The 19,588-nt window shown below is 44.2% G+C and overlaps 1 protein-coding gene across 4 annotated transcripts in view; it reads left to right on the top strand.

The window, feature by feature from the left end:
- The first annotated feature begins 9,746 nt into the window (after positions 1–9,746).
- The window catches only part of RAD18 (RAD18 E3 ubiquitin protein ligase), a 112,983-nt gene continuing 103,141 nt past the window's right edge, over positions 9,747–19,588 (top strand). For all 4 annotated transcript variants that reach the window (XM_084634427.1, XM_084634429.1, XM_084634428.1 and 1 more), the window contains exons 1-4: positions 9,747–9,884; positions 10,881–10,962; positions 15,613–15,674; positions 17,402–17,472. In XM_084634427.1, the coding sequence (XP_084490553.1) occupies positions 9,837–9,884; positions 10,881–10,962; positions 15,613–15,674; positions 17,402–17,472 (263 nt within the window). In that variant the 5' untranslated portion in view covers positions 9,747–9,836. The remainder of the gene's footprint in view (positions 9,885–10,880; positions 10,963–15,612; positions 15,675–17,401; positions 17,473–19,588) is intronic.

The raw sequence follows: 19,588 nt of genomic DNA, 5'->3' as shown, positions 1-19,588 counted from the left end.
AGGGGTCCTGGGAGGCAAGTCAGGAATGAGAGGGAGGGTTGGATGGGGCAGCAGGGGGCAGTCAGGGGTGGCAGGGTTCGGGGATGTTCAGGGGACAGGGAGCAGGGGATGGTGGATGGGGTAGGAGTCCTGGGGGGGCCGTCAGGGGACAGGGAACTGAGGGGGTTGGATGCAGCAGGAGTCCTGGGGAAGCCGTCAGGGGGTGAGAAGTGGAGGGGTTGGATAGGAGGCGTGGGCCGGGCCATGCCTGGCTGTCTGGGGAGACACAGCCTCTCGTAACTGGCCCTCTGTACAATTTTGGAAACCCGATGTGGCCCTCAGGCCAAAAAGTTTGCCCGCCCCTGTTGTAAACAGTAACCATCATATGCTTAACAATAACTCCTGGCCTCCCACCATGCATAAGCACCCTCTCCTCGCTGCTGCGCAGTAATTTGCCACTTTGTGGCAGACTTACTGACTGGCGTTGGCAACATGACAGAGTCATGCTCAGGTGCAGAAGGACTTTGCACAATGAGCTGGCTGCAGAGGGGACCAGACTCAAATCCTCCAATCACTCACCAGATTCCCCTGCACCAGGATAAAGCTGTGAAATTCTTCTGCATCTGAGGGCAGCACGATTGTCTGTAACTGCCAGAACAGAAAACCTAGGGAAGGAGGGAAAGGGGAGATGGATTGGGACCAGACTATGGGCCAGATTCACCTGGGTTCTCTTATCAGAGCCTGAGCTGTAAAGGCTCCCAGTTGTGATGTGTGAGACTCCCTGGGTGTACCCAGGGTTGTGTGGCACCCCACTACCACCTGCCCTTAGCATAAGGAAGCCTTCTCTGTGCCTGCTGTGGGTCAGCAACCCAACACCTCCAGCCTCTGGCAACACAAGCCCTGCTTTCGAGGCCTCCGCAGGCCCCCCCCCCCCCCCCGTACAGGTTAATGATCAGCATATCCACTGGACGCTGACAGAATTAACAGATCTGCCACTCCCAAAGAGTAGTGCACACCAACTTACCAGTTCCACTTCAGGATCACCGCTCCACGCAACACAGAGCGCGTAGCAAAACCAGGCCGATTATTTAACACAGAGCGAAGATTTGAGAACAAGCAAGTAGAATTAATGGGAAAAAATGGTTACATGCAAGATAAGATCATAGCATGCTTTCTAGAGTCTAAATGTAACTAGCAAGACATTTTCCTGTCTCATAAAAGTTAGCTCACCCAAAGTTTCTCTACCACTGCCAAAATGATAGACTGGCTGTGATCCTTTTTTCATAATCCAAACCAGCTGGCTGTTTGTCCTCTCAGTGAAGGATAACTGGGTTTATTCTTCATGCCCAGATATTGTTCCAGCCATCCATTGTCTTCACTTGTAAAAAAAAAGGTAAACCCTGCCGCTGATTTGTATTTTGCTCAGACTGTAAATAGGCTTTCATTGTGAAGTATACAATGCTCCATCTACGTATAGCCAGACAGGTAGAGAAGTGTCTCCTGCCCAAAGGAAACTTGTTTAACACCTTTTGGTGACCAGCTTCATGTCACAGATCTTCAGAACATGATTTTCAGTAGAGATACATAAGTCCATTATGAGATGCATATTATCTGTGCATACGTTTCACAATGATTATGATGAGCAGTGTGACATGGGCTTTCAGTAGAGACCTGACCGGACACTCTTTGGTGAACCAGTATGTAGATACCTAGGGGATCCCTGTAACTCTTATGCACTCCTGTTCCTTCTGCGAGTTGGCCCTGAGCGGTCCCCGGGTCGCAGGGTGGAGTCTGGCTGGAGGTGTGAGGGTCCAGGATCAGGCCAGCTAGAGCAGGGGTTCTCAAACTGGGGGTTGGGACCCCTCAGGGGGTCGTGAGGTTATTACATGGGGGGATCACGAGCTATCAACCACCACCCTAAACCAGCCAGCATTTATAATGGTGTTAAGTATATTAAAAAGTGTTTTTAATTTATAAAGGAGGTTGCACTCAGAGGCTTGCTATGTGAAAGGGGTCACCAGTACAAAAGTCTGAGAACTACTGAGCTAGAGGATATTCTGATTCAGTGTATCTCTTAGGGAGCCTGTGACAGCAAAGCTTCTACAGAGCACAAGATGGAACTTAAAGCTATTGGGAAATGTGGTAAGGGGGCCTATGGTGCCACTCAAGGCCTGCCCTCCTTTGGGGGTACTGCCAGCTCCAGACAAAGCAGCAGGAATGACCAGGGGGCTGAAGGGATAAATTTAGGGGGAAAGTTCAGCCCAGCTATGGGACGACAGGGATGGGATGGGAGAACTAACTATCGACACCAGAAGGGTTTAAACTGCAAGGAGAGGAAGGGGGATTAGTTAGTGTGATGTAAGGAGAAGTGGGTGAAATTAAGGACAATTTGATTCTGTGGGCAAGGCTGGGACAGAGGGAAGGATGTTACAGGGAAATAAAGGGAACAAACCCAGAGAATCCCATCACTGTCCATGCAGTGCCAACTAAACCCAGGCCCAAATCTGCTGCCAGCACATCTCCAGCACAGTTTCCTGTCCTATGAGTTTTTTTTTAAGCACTTGGATAAGAGTGCTTGCAGAATCCCTGCTATACACGCCCTGCTCCTACTGCTGTATAGCAAGGATCCAAAACATGGTTTGTGGGACACAACACAGGTTACAAGCATGTTTGGCTCTAGGTGTGCTTGAAAACTGTTATGGGCCCAAGCGTGGATGGGTTCTAAACCCCAGGGGAATACTGCACGGTGGCCAATCCACACCTGCTCATTGGTATCTGCTCCATGGCTGAGAACACCCAAGCTTCCTGGTGGCCTCCTGTCTTGCAGAGGTGAATTCCTCCCAGGCCCCAATAGCCCTATCCCACAGGCTCCTTGCTTACCCTGTGGCCTCCTGCCCCTCGGCTGCATGTGTTTCACCATCCTGGTGGCCTCACTGACTCCTCATCACCCACCAATCTGTGGTGGGAAGCACCAATTGATGGGTGGACTGGCTACCCAGTGTTGGTGTGGGGTCCACCCATTCAGTGGCTCAGGTGAGCCTTTGTGGCATGCTTCCTACACCCTGGTAGGAGAAATTAAAAAACAGACAAGAAACCTGACTATGAAGGGAGTTACAGGCAGTTTTATGGGACTCTTTATCCATAAACCACATGCTAACCCCTGTAACTTATACATACTGCATTTTGGTAAGATGACCTCCAGGGATTTTAGTTGTCCACCCTAAGAGTGCCCTGCCTGCTAATTACTTCCAAATTTCAACATAAAAATATGGGCATCTAACTGGTAGAAAAAAACTGTCCAGGGCAAACCACACCCTTTGCCAGCAGGAGTCTATTTTTCTATCAAATAGACCTGAGGTGTAAAGTTTAGGTACAGATTCAGCTTCCTCAAAGTTCAGGGTGTTTGGATCTCAGGTTTTGATTTGGTCCCATCTCTCCCATCAACACTGATATAAATGTAAGGAAGCAAACAAAGGAGATTAAAACCCACTGCAGCTCAAAATCCCTGTAGTGCCATGTGCTATGGACCCCACCCCTATGACCTCTGGCACAATCCTCATGCTCCCTGCTCTTGACACACACCCTACACTGGAGTTTGAAAGATAGGTAAATAAATCAGCTGTATGCTGTGCCGGTCTCAGGGGAATCGCTACCTCCCACCACAAGCCAGATGCATTGCATTGATGGCCCCTTTACACTGCCTGAGTGACATACTGGGGCCAGGGTGAAGAATAGAATCAGCCCCCATAATGATATTACATTGTAAGGGGCTATGCGGATAATTTGGCTAGACTGCCTAGGAAGATGGATGCTCTTTGGAATCTGCTATGAAGAGATTGTTTTGATATGATGAACAAAGTTTCAGAAGAAAGCAGCATCTCGGTTGCTTGGCTGGGTGCTTTAAACATGGAAATATTGGGAATTCAGTCTTACTCAACAGCAGTTTATATGGCAACAGCTCCAGGAGTCTCAACAAGAATTTGGAATACACAGTCTGCCCTTTGATGTTGATTAGCCTACCAAAAAGAGATGCAGATGTGTTCCCATGGCAATGGAACCATTGTGTCATTCTTGGGTGGTATCATTTAATTACAAACCAATGGCTTATGTCATATAGTGTATGAAATCAGAGGAAGATAGTCACAATGTGGGAGAGAGAGCCCAAGGACAGAAAGTTTAAAAAAAAAAACAAAGGAAATTGAGATGAATTTGTCAGAGCCAAAGAAGAAAGTGAAAACATTAACTGGAGGAAATATTAATACTGGGCAGTTAGATTGCCATGAAAATTATCCTGTAAGCTCTCACTACAGATCAGTGAGTCTCTGCAAGTAATTAGCTTCTTCTCAGATATATAAGTTCATAGAGTCATACATTTTAAGGCCAGAAGCGACCATAATGATAATCTAATCTGACTTCCTACATAACATGGGTCACACATTTTATTCAATAAATAATTATTTGAATATTGGTCCACAGAGCTTGACTTTTTCATTTTACCAAAAATCACCCCATTGTGGATCAGGGAGAAAATCATCTGAAGTTATGCTATTGTAAAGCTTGTGTGAGGAAGAGAATCATAGGCATCTGCACAGTTTTCAGCTAAAAGCGTAACCAGCTTAAGTGGAGGGCAGCTGCAGAACTCTGAACAACTAATGTACACTGATTTAAAGCTGTGGGCTTGACTAATCAAATAGTGGGACACTGTTTTATTTCAGGCTAAATACGACGCAAATAAATTACATCTCTGTGTAAGCAATGAACAGCTCTAGTACAAATTTAATTATAGTAAACTATTTTAAAAGCCTAACAGTGTTGAAGCTTGTAGGTTTAATAGCATGAAGATTAAGACCAGGTATCTGTTTGGAGTCAAATGGTCTATAACAATTATTGCAATGAAGCACATAAAGAACATTTTGTCCATAGGGCTGCAGGTCAGACTCCAAACTGATGGCACACTTATCAAAATTTTCACCTTTGTGATACCATTACAGGGTAGTGTGCAGGAGCAACTGCAAAGGAGCTGCCTTCTGTGAATCTCCAGTAAGTCTAAGATGATTTATGATGATGTTTGGGTGGAAGCTAGTGTGACCTTGGTATAGGACACTGAATGAGCTATGTGTTTCAGAGAGGCAAATTTGGGTGGCACCAAAATGGTGATAATAGCTTCCTTACCATTCAGAAACAGAGAACCCGGAAAAAGCATTGAGGAGTTACATTGCCACAGGCACAAGAAGGTGAATTTTCATCGTATCAAACTTTGTCTTGTATTATTAATGTTCAGCTAAGGCAGCTGGAGGAGGGAGGTCCACCAGGCAGTCCTTTCATCCGGTGAGGTTTTACAAGACAGCTTAGAAATTGCATTCTGAATACTGTGAAGACTTGCTCTGTCCTAGGGAGTACATTCCGATCTTGTAGCTGCTATCCAAAAGGACAATATGTTTCCAAGGTCATTAGTTTACTAAACTACAGGAAGCTGGCAGGTGACAGCAAGCCTTAGTAAGTGTAGTCAGAGCTGGTAAAGAAGTTTTCTAATTGATGAGCTGTTCTATTTTGACATAATTACTGCTTATCAACAGATACCATAATTAAGATTACGTTTATGTCTCAGAGGTCATGGAAGTCACAGAATCAGTAACTTCCATTGACCTCTGTGACATTTCTGCCCTGGGGGGCTTGAGCTCCCAGCCGGCCTTCCCCCGCAGCTCCCAGTCCCCACCCTGGTGGGGGGACCCTGCAGCTGCCCAGCAAGTGGCAGGCGGTGGGGGGACTCTTGCAGCTGCTTAGCTGCAGATGGGGGGACCCCCCCGAGCTCCCAGCCGCCATGGGCAGTGGGGACCCTGGAGCTCTCACTCGCTGCAGATGGTGGGGAACTCCCCAGAACTCCCTGCTGCCGAGGTGGGTCGTGCACCCCTAGAGCTGCTCAGCCCCCATGCTGGGGGGGATCCCAGAGCTCCCACTCATTGCATTGGCAGGAGGCCCCGGAGCCCCAGCAGCAGTGAGTGCTGAACCCACCTCACCATTTTGTCAGGGATATTTTTAGTGAAAGTCAGGGAGTGGGCATGGGCTTCCACGGATTTTTGTTTATTGCCTGTGACCTGTACTAAAAATGACTTTTACTAAAAATATTGGTGACAAAAGTCTAACCATACTTATTTCCTATTTCATAGATTCATAGATTCCACCAGCAAGGACCACTGTGATTATCTAGTTTCAGAGTAGCAGCCGTGTTAGTCTGTATTCGCAAAAAGAAAAGGAGTACTTGTGGCACCTTAGAGACTAACCAATTTATTTGAGCATAAGCTTTCGTGAGCTACAGCTCACTTCATCGGATGCATAAAGTGGAAAGTACAGTGAGGAGATTTTATATACACACAGACCATGAAAAAATACACATTGTAAGGAGAGTGATCACTTAAGATGAGCTATTACTAGCAGGAGAGTGGGGTGGGGGGAGAGAAAACCTTTTGAAGCGATAATCAAGGTGGGCCATTTCCAGGAGTTAACAAGAATGTCTGAGGAACAGTGGGGGGAGGGGGGAGGAATAAACAAGGGGAAATAGTTTTACTTAGTATAATAACTCAACCACTCCCAGTCTCTATTCAAGCCTAAGTTAATTGTATCCCATTTGCAAATTAATTCCAGTTCAGCAGTCTCTTGTTGGAGTCTGTTTTTGAAGTTTTTTTGTTGAAGGATAGTCACTTTGAGATCAGAAATCGAGTGACCAGAGAGATTGAAGTGTTCTCCGACTGGTTTATGAAAGTTATAATTCTTGACATCTGACCTGTGTCCATTTATTCTTTTACGTAGAGACTGTCCAGTTTGCCCAATGTACATGGCAGAGGGGCATTGCTGGCACATGATGGCATATATCACATTGGTAGAGGTTCGTTCACCTGCACATCTGTCTGTGTGTATATAAAATCTCCTCACTGTACTTTCCACTTTATGCATCCGATGAAGTGAGCTATAGCTCATGAAAGCTTATGCTCAAATAAATTGGTTAGTCTCTAAGGTTCCACAAGTACTCCTTTTCTTTTTGTGATTATCTAGTCTGATTGCTGTATAACAAAGGCCATAGAACTTCCCCCAGATAATTTATTTTGAACTAGAGCATGTTTTAAAAAGACTTCCAGTCTTGATTTAAAAATTGCCAGTGATGGAGAATCCACCAGGATCCTTGGTGAACTGTCCAATGGTTAATTACTCTCACTGTAAAAAAGGATGCCTCATTTCTAGTCAGAATTTGTCTAGCTTCAACTTCCTGCCATTGGATCTTGTTAGATCTTTGTCTCCTAAATTGAAGAGCCCATTATCAAATATTTGTTCCCCATGTAGGTACTTATAATACAGACTGTGTTCAAGCTATCCCTTAACCTTCTCTTCATTAAGCAAATTGAGCTCCTTGAGTCTCTCTCGATAAGGCATGTTTTCTAATCCTTTAATCATTCTTGTGGTTCTCTCTGAACCTTCTCCAATTTATCAACATCCCTTTTGAATTGTGGACATCACAGAACTGGATACAGTATTCCAGCAGTGGTCAGATCAGTGCCAAATACAGAGGTAAATAACCTCTCTGCTCCTACTCACAGATTCACAGAAGCCAGCCAGCTAGCAAGCTGAGCAGGTTGCTGCCTAAGCTAGACAGTAGAAAATTCCAAGGAGAAGGCCCTGGCCTATACCCTGATCCTCAAGGGGAATTAAGCATCCAACTCCAGGCTCTAATGCTCACTATTATTTTTTTTGTTTCTTCATCTTCCTTTTCCTCTTAAAGACTTTTCTCTTCCTCCAGATTAATTACTTTCCTTTCTTGCCCTTTCCTCAGTGGCTTGTTATCAGGATCAAATTGGCATGACAACTTGCAGATGTTTTTTTGGTTTTTTTTGGCTTGTAGTGTTTACAGGTCTCTTGTGAAATTGATAGGGATCAATGAAATCCTCATCACTTTAGTATCTGAGCTCCCAGTTTGTTTTTCATCTCCTTTCTATGAAGCATCGGGGATGGTCATAGCTGGAGAAGGGACATTGGACAGGGAGGACTAGGCCTCTGAGGGGACACCGAGCATTCTCTCTCTCTAGTACTTGGCTGGTTGGTTCTCGCTCATGTGTTCAGGGTCTAACTGATTGCCATATATGGGGTGGAGAAGGAATTTTCCCCCAGGTCAGACTGGCCTTCCTCTGCAGCGTGTGAGTGTGGATCATTTCGCTGCCATTGCTGTTGCCTTGGGCACTGGTGCACCATGGTCTCTCCTGTTCTCTGGCTGTGGCACATATAGTCTATAATACTATATGTATAATATAGTATAAAATTATCTATAATACTTCGTATAATTTCAGTTTAATGTGTGGGTGCTGGGTGGGGGTGGTAGCAAGGTCAGACTAGATGATCTGGCGGTCCCTTCTAGCCTTAAATTCTGTGGCTCTAAAAGTCATCAGTGATCTCCAGCTGCTTCTCCTCCGGCAAAATTATGGACAAACTAATGGTCTTGTAGCATGTTCTGAAGACTATGCTGTTGCTCGTGCTTACCATAGTAGTGCTAGTCTTGCAATATTTGGCATTTTTCTTGAAGCCTCTGCTGCCGTAATCATCAGATTATGTGTAGATCTCCACTTTTTTTTTTTTTTTTTTAAAGCAAGTTTCTGGCCCTTGTGTTTGTGAAGAAAAGATTGAAAACGTGAACCTTAGAGGCAAATAAAAAGCTGCCCAAACTTATTTTTTAAAATAAAATCTTGTGATATTTGTCATCAGATGTTTGGCTGCGTGTGCGTTCTCCTTGTGTGCTGTCCCAGCTCTGCGCAGATAGCTGGCACAGCAGATCTTGAGTGAGCTGCCCAATGATCACAAAATCCGTTAAGGTGCGAAGGCGTTTGGTCAGGTATATTGTCAGCAAAGCACGGTCCTAGCTCCCCGGATCTGTGTCTACAGTTACACAAGCACATGTATGCCCGTGACAGTCAGGGGCGGGACTTTCCACTGCCCTCTCGGCTGGACAAGGACGCTTCCTCTGAGATACATCTTTACACACCAATACAAACAAGTTACGTATCGCCCTCTGACGTATCAGGGTGCCACCCACTGCCTTGTACCTGAAGGTTCAATCAAAACATCTCTATTCATCATGCTGTCATCCCGACCTTATCCTTAAGATGGGTCAGCGTGTTCTTGTTATCATGGGGGAATGTGTTTAGCGGGGTGTTCTGGTACCACCCTTCTGCACTATGCTTGTGCCTCGCACCTCTTAGGGGTATGTGTTTTTGCAATATCAGCCCTGTGCTCTGTGCCAAATTCTGTGAGCAGGGCCTGCCTCTTGCTCACAACCTGACTTTGCTTTATATCAGCAAAGTTTCGACCACTTTAGTTCAGGCCTCTGCTACAAGGGCTTATGTGTCAGGCGCTCTTCCTACTACAACAGTTATGCCAGGCTCAGGCGTTGGACGGGGGTGGTGGTGTCTGGCGGGATTTCCGAGCGCTTGGGACGACTATAGTGGAGCGTGGTGATGGATTCACGGGAGGGCCAGCGGTGGGATCCCAGCAGACGTCCCTGTGGATGCAAGGGGAGGGTCCCGTTGCCCCTGCTGACCCCTGTGGTTTAAACTGGCTGGGCCTCTGTGACAGGGAGGTATCCTCCTTCTCCCACAATCGCCGGCCCCACCCTGGTCGGGCCCCGCCACAGCCCTGCCAGGGGAGCAGAGCGCAGCCGCAGCACGAACTACATCTCCCAGCAACCTCCGGGGCGGGGGGCCGGAAGTCTGCTGGCGCGCGCGCGCGGGCGCGCCGGTTGCTGTGCCGGGAGCCGAGCGCGGGTGATTTGGGGCCGGCTGCGGGCGGCTCGGGAGCGGGCCCTGCCTGTGGCGGGTACCATGGCGCTGGCCGAGCCGCGCTGGCCGGAGAACCTCTCCCTGCTGAAAGTAAGTGGGAGGGAGGCTCCCCGGGGCTTCAGTCCCGGCGCTGCGCTGGGGGAGCTCGCTGGAGCCGCGGATCCCAGCTGTGTGGGCTGGGACCGAGCCCCTGCACTCCCCCCTCCTCTTCCCCCCCCCCCCGACATGGGGGTAGAGGGACAGTGAGAGCTGGGGGGCGGGGCCTGCCCAGTGAGAGCTGGGGGGCGGGGCCTGGGGGAAAGGCACTCAGGGGGGCGCCCGTTGATGCTTATTGGGGGTGGTAATAGACTTATGGTCCAAAGAGCCTTATAAGTCAGAGTGGAGTCCTTAAAATCCTGAGGGAAGAGAGTGGTTCTCCAGAGCTGGCCAAGCGTCAGGGCTGGCATTTTGATTCATGGGGGGCTCCCAAGAGTGACGTTGGGGATCTCTGAAGTATAGAGGATTGTAGCTGGCCTTAGAGTGGAATTTACCGTTCCCACCCCCCAAAAACTTTTAGGTGGCAGAGCAGGCCCTTTGCTTTCAACAAGACCCATGTCCCTATTTTTCCGAGGGAGGGAGCTGGATGGGAAGAGTTTGTCAGGAGGAATATCCGATAATATTGAATTACTAGTAAAGCTCCCATTTGGGAAGGGTCTTCTGCAAGAACTGCCTTTCCCTTCCCCCTTTTCACTCTTGAGCTCTAGCAGGAGTGCCAAAGATTAAATATACACACTGGAACTGATTTTGGAAGCTGTTCTATGTTCAGTTTGTTTATTGAATTTGTGTTCAGCAAGCCGAATAGCTATGTGACCGTTTGCATTTGTGTTTACATTTAGTGTAACAGCTCTTGATGTAAAGCAACTGTTAAACGCATCCCCAAGAGACGTGAGGGATTTTTGGTTTTCATCTATGGGGTTTAGGAAACTGCTGGACAAGAATTTCTGAGATTGAAAGCGTGTAGATATTTCTTATATCATACATATAGTCAGACGAAGAGCTCTTGAAGGGTGTCTTCAAATGACATTAACTTTATTTTTCCCATTTCAGGCAGTGGATGATTTGTTGCGTTGTGGGATATGCTTTGATTACTTCGATATTGCAATGATCATACCACAGTGTTCACATACCTGTAAGTACAGGAGTATTTTTATGGGTCTGTGTATATATCCCTTACTAGTGTCTGACTCTCATTCCATCCAGTCATCTCTTCTATTAGATCTTAGGGTAAGCCCAGGCTCGAGCCTAACCCCCTCTTGCATCCACACACGAATTATGTTAACCTAGGGCTTGAACCTACAGTCTCAGGACCCTGCAGGGCTGGAGGGTCCAGGCCCGTGTTAAGCTGACACCTACATAATGGCATAGAGAGTACACTTATAAAGTTTTTGGCTGATAGCAAGCTTTGAAGGGGTTGCAAGAGCTTTGGAGGGTAGGATTAAAATTCAAAATGATCTGGACAAGCTGGAGAAATGGTCTGAAGAAAATAGGATGAAATTCAATAAGGACAAATGCAAAGTTCTCCACTTAGGAAGGAACTATCAATTGGACACATACAAAATGGGAAATGACTGCCTAGGAAGGAGTATTGTGGAAAGGGATTTGGGGGTCATAGTGGATCGCAAGCTAAATATGAGTCAACAGAGTAATACTGTTGCAAAAAAAAGCAAACATCGTTTTGGGATGTATTAGCAGGAGGGTTGTAAGCAAGACACAAGTAGTAATTCTTCCGCTCTACTTCGTGCTGATTAGGCCTCAACTGTGTATTGTGTCCAGTTCTGGGCACCACATTTTAGGAAAGATGTGTACAAATTGGAGAAAGTCCAGAGATGAGCAACAAAAATGATAAACAGTCTGGAAAAAAAGAATTGCATTAGTTTAGTCTGGAGAGGAGAAATGGTGGGGTGATATAACAGTTTTCAAGTACTTAATAGGTTGTTAAAAGGAGGAGGGAGGTAAATTGTTGTCTTTAACCTTTGATGGTAGGACAAGAAACAATGGGCTTAAATTGCAGCAAGGGCAGTTTAGGTTGGACATTAGGAAAAACTTCCTAACTGTCAGGGTGGTTAAGCACGGGAATAAATTGCCTATAGAGGTTGTAGAATCTCTGTCATTGGAGATTTTTAAGGGTCAGTTAGACAAACACCTGTCAGGAATGATCTAGAAGATAATACGTAGTCCTGCTTTGAGTGTAGGGGGCTGGACTAGAAGACCTCTTGAAGTCCCTTCCAGTCCTATGATTCTAGGATCTGAGCCTTGTCACTTTCCTGTTTGCATGTGGCCCCGGTTTGACTTGGGTCCCAGAAGTCCTCTGGATGTATCCCAGAGTTCATTGGGGCAACTTCCTTAGTTTTCTCTATGCGGACAGTCTGTGATGCAGTCTATTGGACTGTATTGCAAATGGAAGCCACGCTTCCCTTTGCAAAGGGCAGCAAGCTTTAACTTGTTGTTTCTTGAACACTGGTCTGCAAGCACACTATATCAGAGAGCCTGCAGGGTTTTTAGGGGAGACTGATCAGAAGAAGCTTTTCACAGAGGGAGCTGGTCAGCCAGATTTTAGTGCACGCTGCCCAGGTGCCCCTGCACACGCAGCCTCAGGGAGGGCAGGAGAGGCCAGAGAGCAGAGTGTGGACCAAGTGGCTGCCCTGCAGGAAGAGGGAGCATCAGAGCTCCTGGCTCAGCTAGGCTGGGGGAAGGGATGACCCCACAACACCGTGGCCACACCTCCTTCTTGCAGGGCAGCTGCTTGGTCCCCGCTCTACTCTCTGATCCACTCCTGCCCTCCCTGGGGCTGTGTGGGCAGGGGCATCTGGGCAGCGCACACTGTCAGGGCGGCAAGTGGTAGAACGCTGTAAATCTGCTTTATATTCATCGTTGCAGATATCCGTGGACCATGTTTGTGGATCTGATGCGGATAAAGATTTTCTATCTGCGCAGGGCTCTAGCGAGGGGAGCCAGCCCCAAAACCACCTCGTAGCCTCCTGTGGCAGTGACTCTGGCTACTCCTCAGAGCTTGCCCAGAGCAGAGAGCAAAGCTGACAGGTGGGAGGTGGCTCCCAGCTGCCAGGATGTTGGGGGTTATCTCTCCCCTGGCTGTACTGATCCAGGACCTCTGCAACTCTGCCTCCATTCAGGGCAGCCTCTTTGTCCCACTCTGCCCTTTGTCCCTTGCTTCTGGGGCTCCCCTGCCCTTCCTGGGACTGCGTGTGCAGAGATGCCTGGGCAGCATGCACTGTGAGGGCAGTGAATGGGAGCCAGTCCCAAAACTTCACCACATGCTCCCGGGGACCCCTTATCCCTGCCTCCAGCAGTATAGCAGGGATAACGGATTCCCAGGGTGTGTGAATTGGAGTACGTTGCACCCCAAGACCTGGGGATGCACTTCACAGCTTGCAGCAGCCACGCTGTGTGTGGTGTGTGGTTTTTCTTCTGAAACCTACACTTTGTCAACCTTCAAAACAAACAGACAACAATAAATAAATAACCAACCAAACAAAAACACCTTCATTGAACATCCTATTTTAAAAATTAAGAATCACAAAGTTTCATTTTAATAGTTTCTCAGCCCTGGACAGGGATGTCCTAATTATCCTCAGAACAGGTGCACATGGGGATTTTTCTGCCAGTGTGACTCAGCTTAGAGGTGGAGAGCCCCATTCTCAAACTAGATGGTAGTTCAGTATAAAGCTTTCTCAAACTACCTACCAAAGGAGCTCATTGTGCAGTTTGTGTTACTGAAGGGACTCACGTGCCCATAAGGAGCACCATCAGAGTTAGGAAACTGGGTGGGCAGTAGAGCTTTCTCACTTTGCAACACGTTCGTAGGGCTAGAGCATCAATGCTGGTTTGCGGGGGAGAAGAGGCACTAGGCACTCTGGGACAGGGTTACTTTGACTCAGGTCTGTGCACTGCAGTGTGGACGCCAGAGTTATAGGTTTGAGCACGGGTCAGAAAATCCTTAACCTAGGGTTAAAATGCAGTATAAACATGCAAGCCCAGCATTCTCTGACACAGTTTAGCTGACTTGAGTCCCACTAACCCTGGGCTTACATTGCTGGTTAGACATGCCCTTAGTGTTTGTGTGCATATAGGTGAACCTTTTTACTTCTTTTGCTTTTTACGACAAGCTTATGCCTACTGTCCTGTGACTAACATTCTAGGTTAGTAAAGGTCATATAAAAGACTTAGACTCAGCGATTACAATGAGCAGTTACAGAACTTGATTCTGTAGCCATGCTCTGTACAGGAGTTCTATTCACTTGAATTAACAGGAGTTCTACATGTGGAGTGACTGCAGAATCAGGCCCTATGTGAGTGAACCCCTGTGTGGTACGTCAACAGATGGAGGCTAAAGTTATGCAGATTCCTTTCCTGCCACCCCTCTTTGGCCTTATAGGATTTATTGCCTAGAGCTGTATTAAATTTTCCATGCATCTCTCCACTCTGTCCCAGGGCATACAGGAACAACAGCAGCATAACTTAGGTTGACTTACAGCTTTAGTGTAGACTAGCCCTTAGGAAGGTATATTGCAGAAGCAGTTTGACGTAGGTGTGCTTGTGACTGCTGGAGACAGAGGTACAGGAAATTTAATTGGAATGATAAGAAAATGCATGCTAAAATTATCTTTAATAATTGTTTGTTATTGCTTGATGTGTTCTTCCAGCTGTTATTAGACAGCTGAATGCCCAAAGCAATCTGTGAATAACTTGGGATGCAGAGCGTGATGCTTCTGACAGACTTTTCCTTAAAAATAAAGTTGTTCCAAGAGGAAGTGCAATTATAATATTATTGGAAAGTTTAATCAACTCTACTTAGGTGTAATGAAAGCCATATCCATGAGTTAAAACTAGGACAGAACATTTACTTGAAGTAGACTAGTAGGGAATAAAAACCTATCAGCAGAGAACTTAATCAAATCTATTAATTTACAGAACAGTAACACTCATATGCTTATGGAGCTTTACATTCTCAAAGCACTTAAAAACACCCCTGTGAGGGAGGTCTTATCTCCATTTTACTGAATGGAGAAATTGAGGCAGAGAAGTGAAGTGCCTTGCCCATATCCACTCACTGAGTCATTGTCAGAACTGGGATTGGAATTTAGGAATTCCTAGGCCCTTCTTACTCCGTTAGTCTGGAGAAGCCCTTCTGGAAGGCTCAATTGTGCAAGATGCTGAGCATCCTCAACTCCCACTGAAGTAAGCTTTCAACTTTGGTTGAGGGCACTAAGCACATTGCAGGATCAAGCCCTTACCCCCTTTAATCATTTCTTAGCAGGAGGATAAAAATAATGGTTAATTGAAGGCTCTCTTAAGTTAATGGGAGTTACTGAATTGACTTCAGCTAGCTTTGGACAAGGTCCTAAAAGATAGGAGCATGCAACCTGTGTTAAATCTTCCCCGTGATTTTACTCCATATACTGGATTGGAGTTGAATTTTGTGGTTCTAGGAAGTGTAGTTATTTCAAACTTGAAGGTTAGCGCAGTAAACCTTGCTATTTTAACAATAGTAGTTGATATTGCTTTGGGGTATATTTGCTAAATATTTTTTTTTTAAATGGACACACAGACTGAGATCAAATGCTGAAATATGTTGGTAAACGTTCCATTAAAATAGAATAGTATTCTTTATTGAATGTTTCTCTTTTTATGTATGACTATACTTACTTTAGTTCACATTTTGCTAGGTTTTTTTAAAAAAAATAATATAGTTACTCAACAATGTGTGTTCATCTTAGCTTAGTACACTCTGATTATATGGTATGTAACTTGTTTTTTTCAGATTGTTCCCTTTGTATACGAAAATTTCTGTCTTACAAAACTCAGTGTCCAACATGTTGTGTGGTAAGTGTTTTTGTTTTGTTCTTTTTTTTTATATATTGTTTTGGGCAAATCTTCAGTATTAAGACCTTTTCATCTTTGGGTCTAATCAAATATGTCATTTTAAGATATACAGAACTGCTTCTTATAGTGTTCACCTCTGCTGGTATTTTCAAACGTGAGGTCCTCAAGTTGAGCACATAAAATCCATATCTAGGCAGCTACCATAAATAAGTGTCATGATTTTTTTCAGAGGTGCTGAATATTAATTGAAGTCATTTAAATCTTTGGCACCTAAATAAGTGGTCTAATACAGATTTAGGCACTCGTAGGCACCTTAATTTTCATCAACCTTTGATCATTCCATGGTGCACGTTACTGGTCTTTTAAAGAGACGCTGTCAGGTTGAATTTGATCCAGAATTTAGGATTAGTAAAAATAAGCTTTTATAGAAACTATAGCCAATAGAAATGGCTTTTGATTGATTCTTCCCTCTCCCCCTCCCATATTTTAAATTGAGGAGTACATGTTATTTGGGGGTGGCTGGTGATGGAATGTTTAGATACAAAAATCACTTCTGAGTATACTCAATGAGAGCATTTTCTAACATTTACAGTTCTGATTAAGTAAGTCCTGTCGATGCTGCTGCTCCACTTTGCATAGTGGAGATTAAGTGTACTCCTATGTGTCTATTGTGTAGAATACGTAGTTTAATATATTTGCTACTCATATTGTAAAATGTGTTCCATACAACACATCAGATATGTAGTGCAGCTCTTCTGGGGTGGGAGATGGCAGTAGACTATACAGAAGAGGGGTGATTGATGTTGGCCATGGATAATGGAGTAAATCCCTTCTCTTCTGAAAAACGCTGTGAGGACCAGCAATACCCCTGCAGTACAGGCAAGACTGACTTATTAAGATCTTATCTGAAAGACTTTCACTTAATAAAGTGCATGGAAGACCATTCATCTTTGGCTTTCAGCCAGTTGGGTTTTACTGGATGTTTTTAAATGGTAGGCTGCTTAAACACAACAAACAATGTTTCAAAAGTACTGGCAAAATATAGGTGATTTTCCTTGCATATTCCTAAAGCATAAGTCTGTTCAAGGCCAGAATTCAGAAAGGTCTGTTTGTAATATATTATCAGTTTTTTGATGCTTAAAAAAGTGCAGACTTCTCGGTATATATTTCTGGACTGCACATTTTATATCCATCCTTCTACCTTCTTAAAAATTGATATGAGTAAGAGCAAAGGAAGCTCTGGAATGGTAACACAGGAGAAAAATTAAAATAGAGAGGAAGGTTCTTTTAAAAGAATATGTATGCAGAAAACTACCCAATAATCTGTATCTTTTATTCCACCATTATTCAGACTATGACATTGTCCTTTGTTTACTCCTTCTTGCTTAATGTTTGCATCTCATTCTTAGGAGCCTACTTTTGTCTTCCAAAATAATTGGAGCTAGGGTACAATAAAGCATTGTTGGAAACTAGTGTTAATGGGTTGGTCTTAAAACAAAGTATTGTTTTTTTAATCTATACTTCTGGATATTACCTAACATTTTCAAGACTCACTTATTTCACGGTCTTAGATGGTTTTCAGTAGAAGATATTTGTACTTAATTTTTATGGAACTTTTTTGACATAACAATTTTGAGGGGTAATGGTTTTATGGGTGGTGTCTGAAACACACATCTGAGAAGTAAATTATGTGTGCTTGAACACTGTTTACTTCTGTTCTTTTGTAGGCAGTCACGGAACCTGACCTGAAAAATAACCGGATATTAGATGAGCTGGTAAAAAACTTTAATTCTGCAAGGTACAACAGATTTTTACAAATATTATGCATGTTTCCATGGTTAGAAATATAGATATCACTTGACTCCTTTAGTTCAGATTGCACGCCATAGTGTGTGTGGTTTGAGTTAGAAACCCAGGCCCATGTGTCATAATGCAACCAAAAAGAATAAACTAGTGAAAATTTTCACATCCGTGTCTCATATAGTAGAGGAATTGATTAATGGGTGTATGTGGGCAGATTCATGTTTAATTTGTAACCTAAATGCCACAAGGATGGACTAATTTTAGGAAAAAAGGGCCTGATTGTAAAGTGCATTTTGCATACTTAATTATAGATGAAGTCAATGGAATCTTATATGGGCAGAAGATGTCTCTAATGGTTTATTACAGGTTTTTATAAGGAACCCATCATTGTGATAGCTGTGCACATAATCTGGTTTTAAAAAAAATAAAAGTCGGGAGGAAGGGGTGTTTAGCTCTTCCATTTTTACAAATTATGTAGCTTCATTCTGTTCAGCCAAATAGACCAGCTTTGTCATTCTTACTTGAGGCAGGTGACCATTTTGAGAACTTGTTCGCCGTTTATGAAGAAATACTGGAAAAAATCACACTCCTGGGCTGTGTGATAATCTTTGTGAAAGATACTAGGTGCTGGAATGTGTTTACATTGTAGTGCACCAATACAAATAAATTAATATAAATAGAGATACATTTACTTCTACCTTTTTGTACCTGTATTCTTTGCACTTCTATTGCCTGATCCATTGTCTACTGAAGTCTATGGGAGCCTTTGCATGGATTTCAGTAGGCTTTGGACCTGGCCCTTCGTACTTCGTAGTGGTGCCCTCTATACAAGTAAGTAAGATAGTTGGTAGCAGTGTTACAGCTGCATTATGGTGCTTCAAAGATGTTTGTAATTAATTTTATACTCAAGTTTACTCTGACCTGTGACCTCCCTCCTAGTCAGGTTTGCTTGAAGCCGATAGCAGTACTGTAATTACTGGAAGTCAGAACTGATAATTGTATTCTCCACATATTGCATTGGACAATAACAAATTGAGTGTTGGGTATGCCTGGAATTTCTGTTAAATAGTGAGACCTGCAAACAGACATACTCTGTAGCATGTACTATACTAGAAAAGCGCCTCTGTTTATGTAAATGAATGGTCTTTAGCTGAAAATGACTGGAAGAAAGTCATAACTGCAGTAGAAATACTAAACTAGATATGTTGTGTGCTAGAGTTATAGTATAAAGTTTGTTAGTGTGATTCTAAAATGATAATTATCTGTAAAATTGTAAACATGACACAAGCCTATGAAAATCTGAGAGTGAAGTCCGTTTTCCTATTGGATGCTGTACTAGTCTTTATCTACTAAGGTAAGTTCAGTGGAATAAACAGAATATTATTTCAGATTCGTTTGGAAACGTTAATAAATGAGTTAATCCTTTTCAATTGCATTATAAATCATGAACCTCGGGCTTTTCCTAACAGCTAGTGATCTGCTAAATGAAAGAGGAGAAAGCCAAAGCCATAAATAACCGTGCAATACTGAGATTCCTTACAACCAGCCATTAACAAAGAAAATGTAATAGAGAACCTGGCAGTGAGGCAGAGCAGGTTCTGGAAAATTTCCTATAACTCACTAGTCCTGCTGCTGTTGCCAGCCAGCGTAGTCTGCCACCTTGGAAGGCCTTTAAGCTCCTGTTGCTACTGATTTCCCATAAGACCCTTCAGAGTCATAAACTCATGTTGGGAGCCAGCGTACAGGGACAAAGGGAAAAGCAGTGTCAGAGTGCACAAGGTACTTCCTCTGTGAAAGAGATGTTGCCAAATCCATTTTAGGGTTAGAGTGACTATTGTTTTATTAAAAGGTGCTGATGAAAGTTGGACAACTTCTTTGCTAGTTGTGAGAATGAACTGTGTTAGCATTGATCTGCTTGTCTTCCAATTCCTAAATGTAATTTCTTTAGTGGGTGTTTCATGCTTATTTGCCTGAATGGTTCCACTGAACTTCTGACCTCCCTGTACAGCGTAAACTGTTCTTTTAAATACATTACTAACTCATATATAGGAGGCGTTAAGCCTCTTGTTACTTTTTTTACCTCAACAAAACAGGTTAACTTTATTAATAGG

Source organism: Lepidochelys olivacea, assembly GCF_965140295.1.
Source record: "Lepidochelys olivacea isolate rLepOli2 genome assembly, chromosome: 7".
In the NCBI taxonomy this organism is placed as follows: Eukaryota; Metazoa; Chordata; order Testudines; family Cheloniidae; genus Lepidochelys; species Lepidochelys olivacea.
This window is presented reverse-complemented; position numbering and strand designations above follow the sequence as displayed.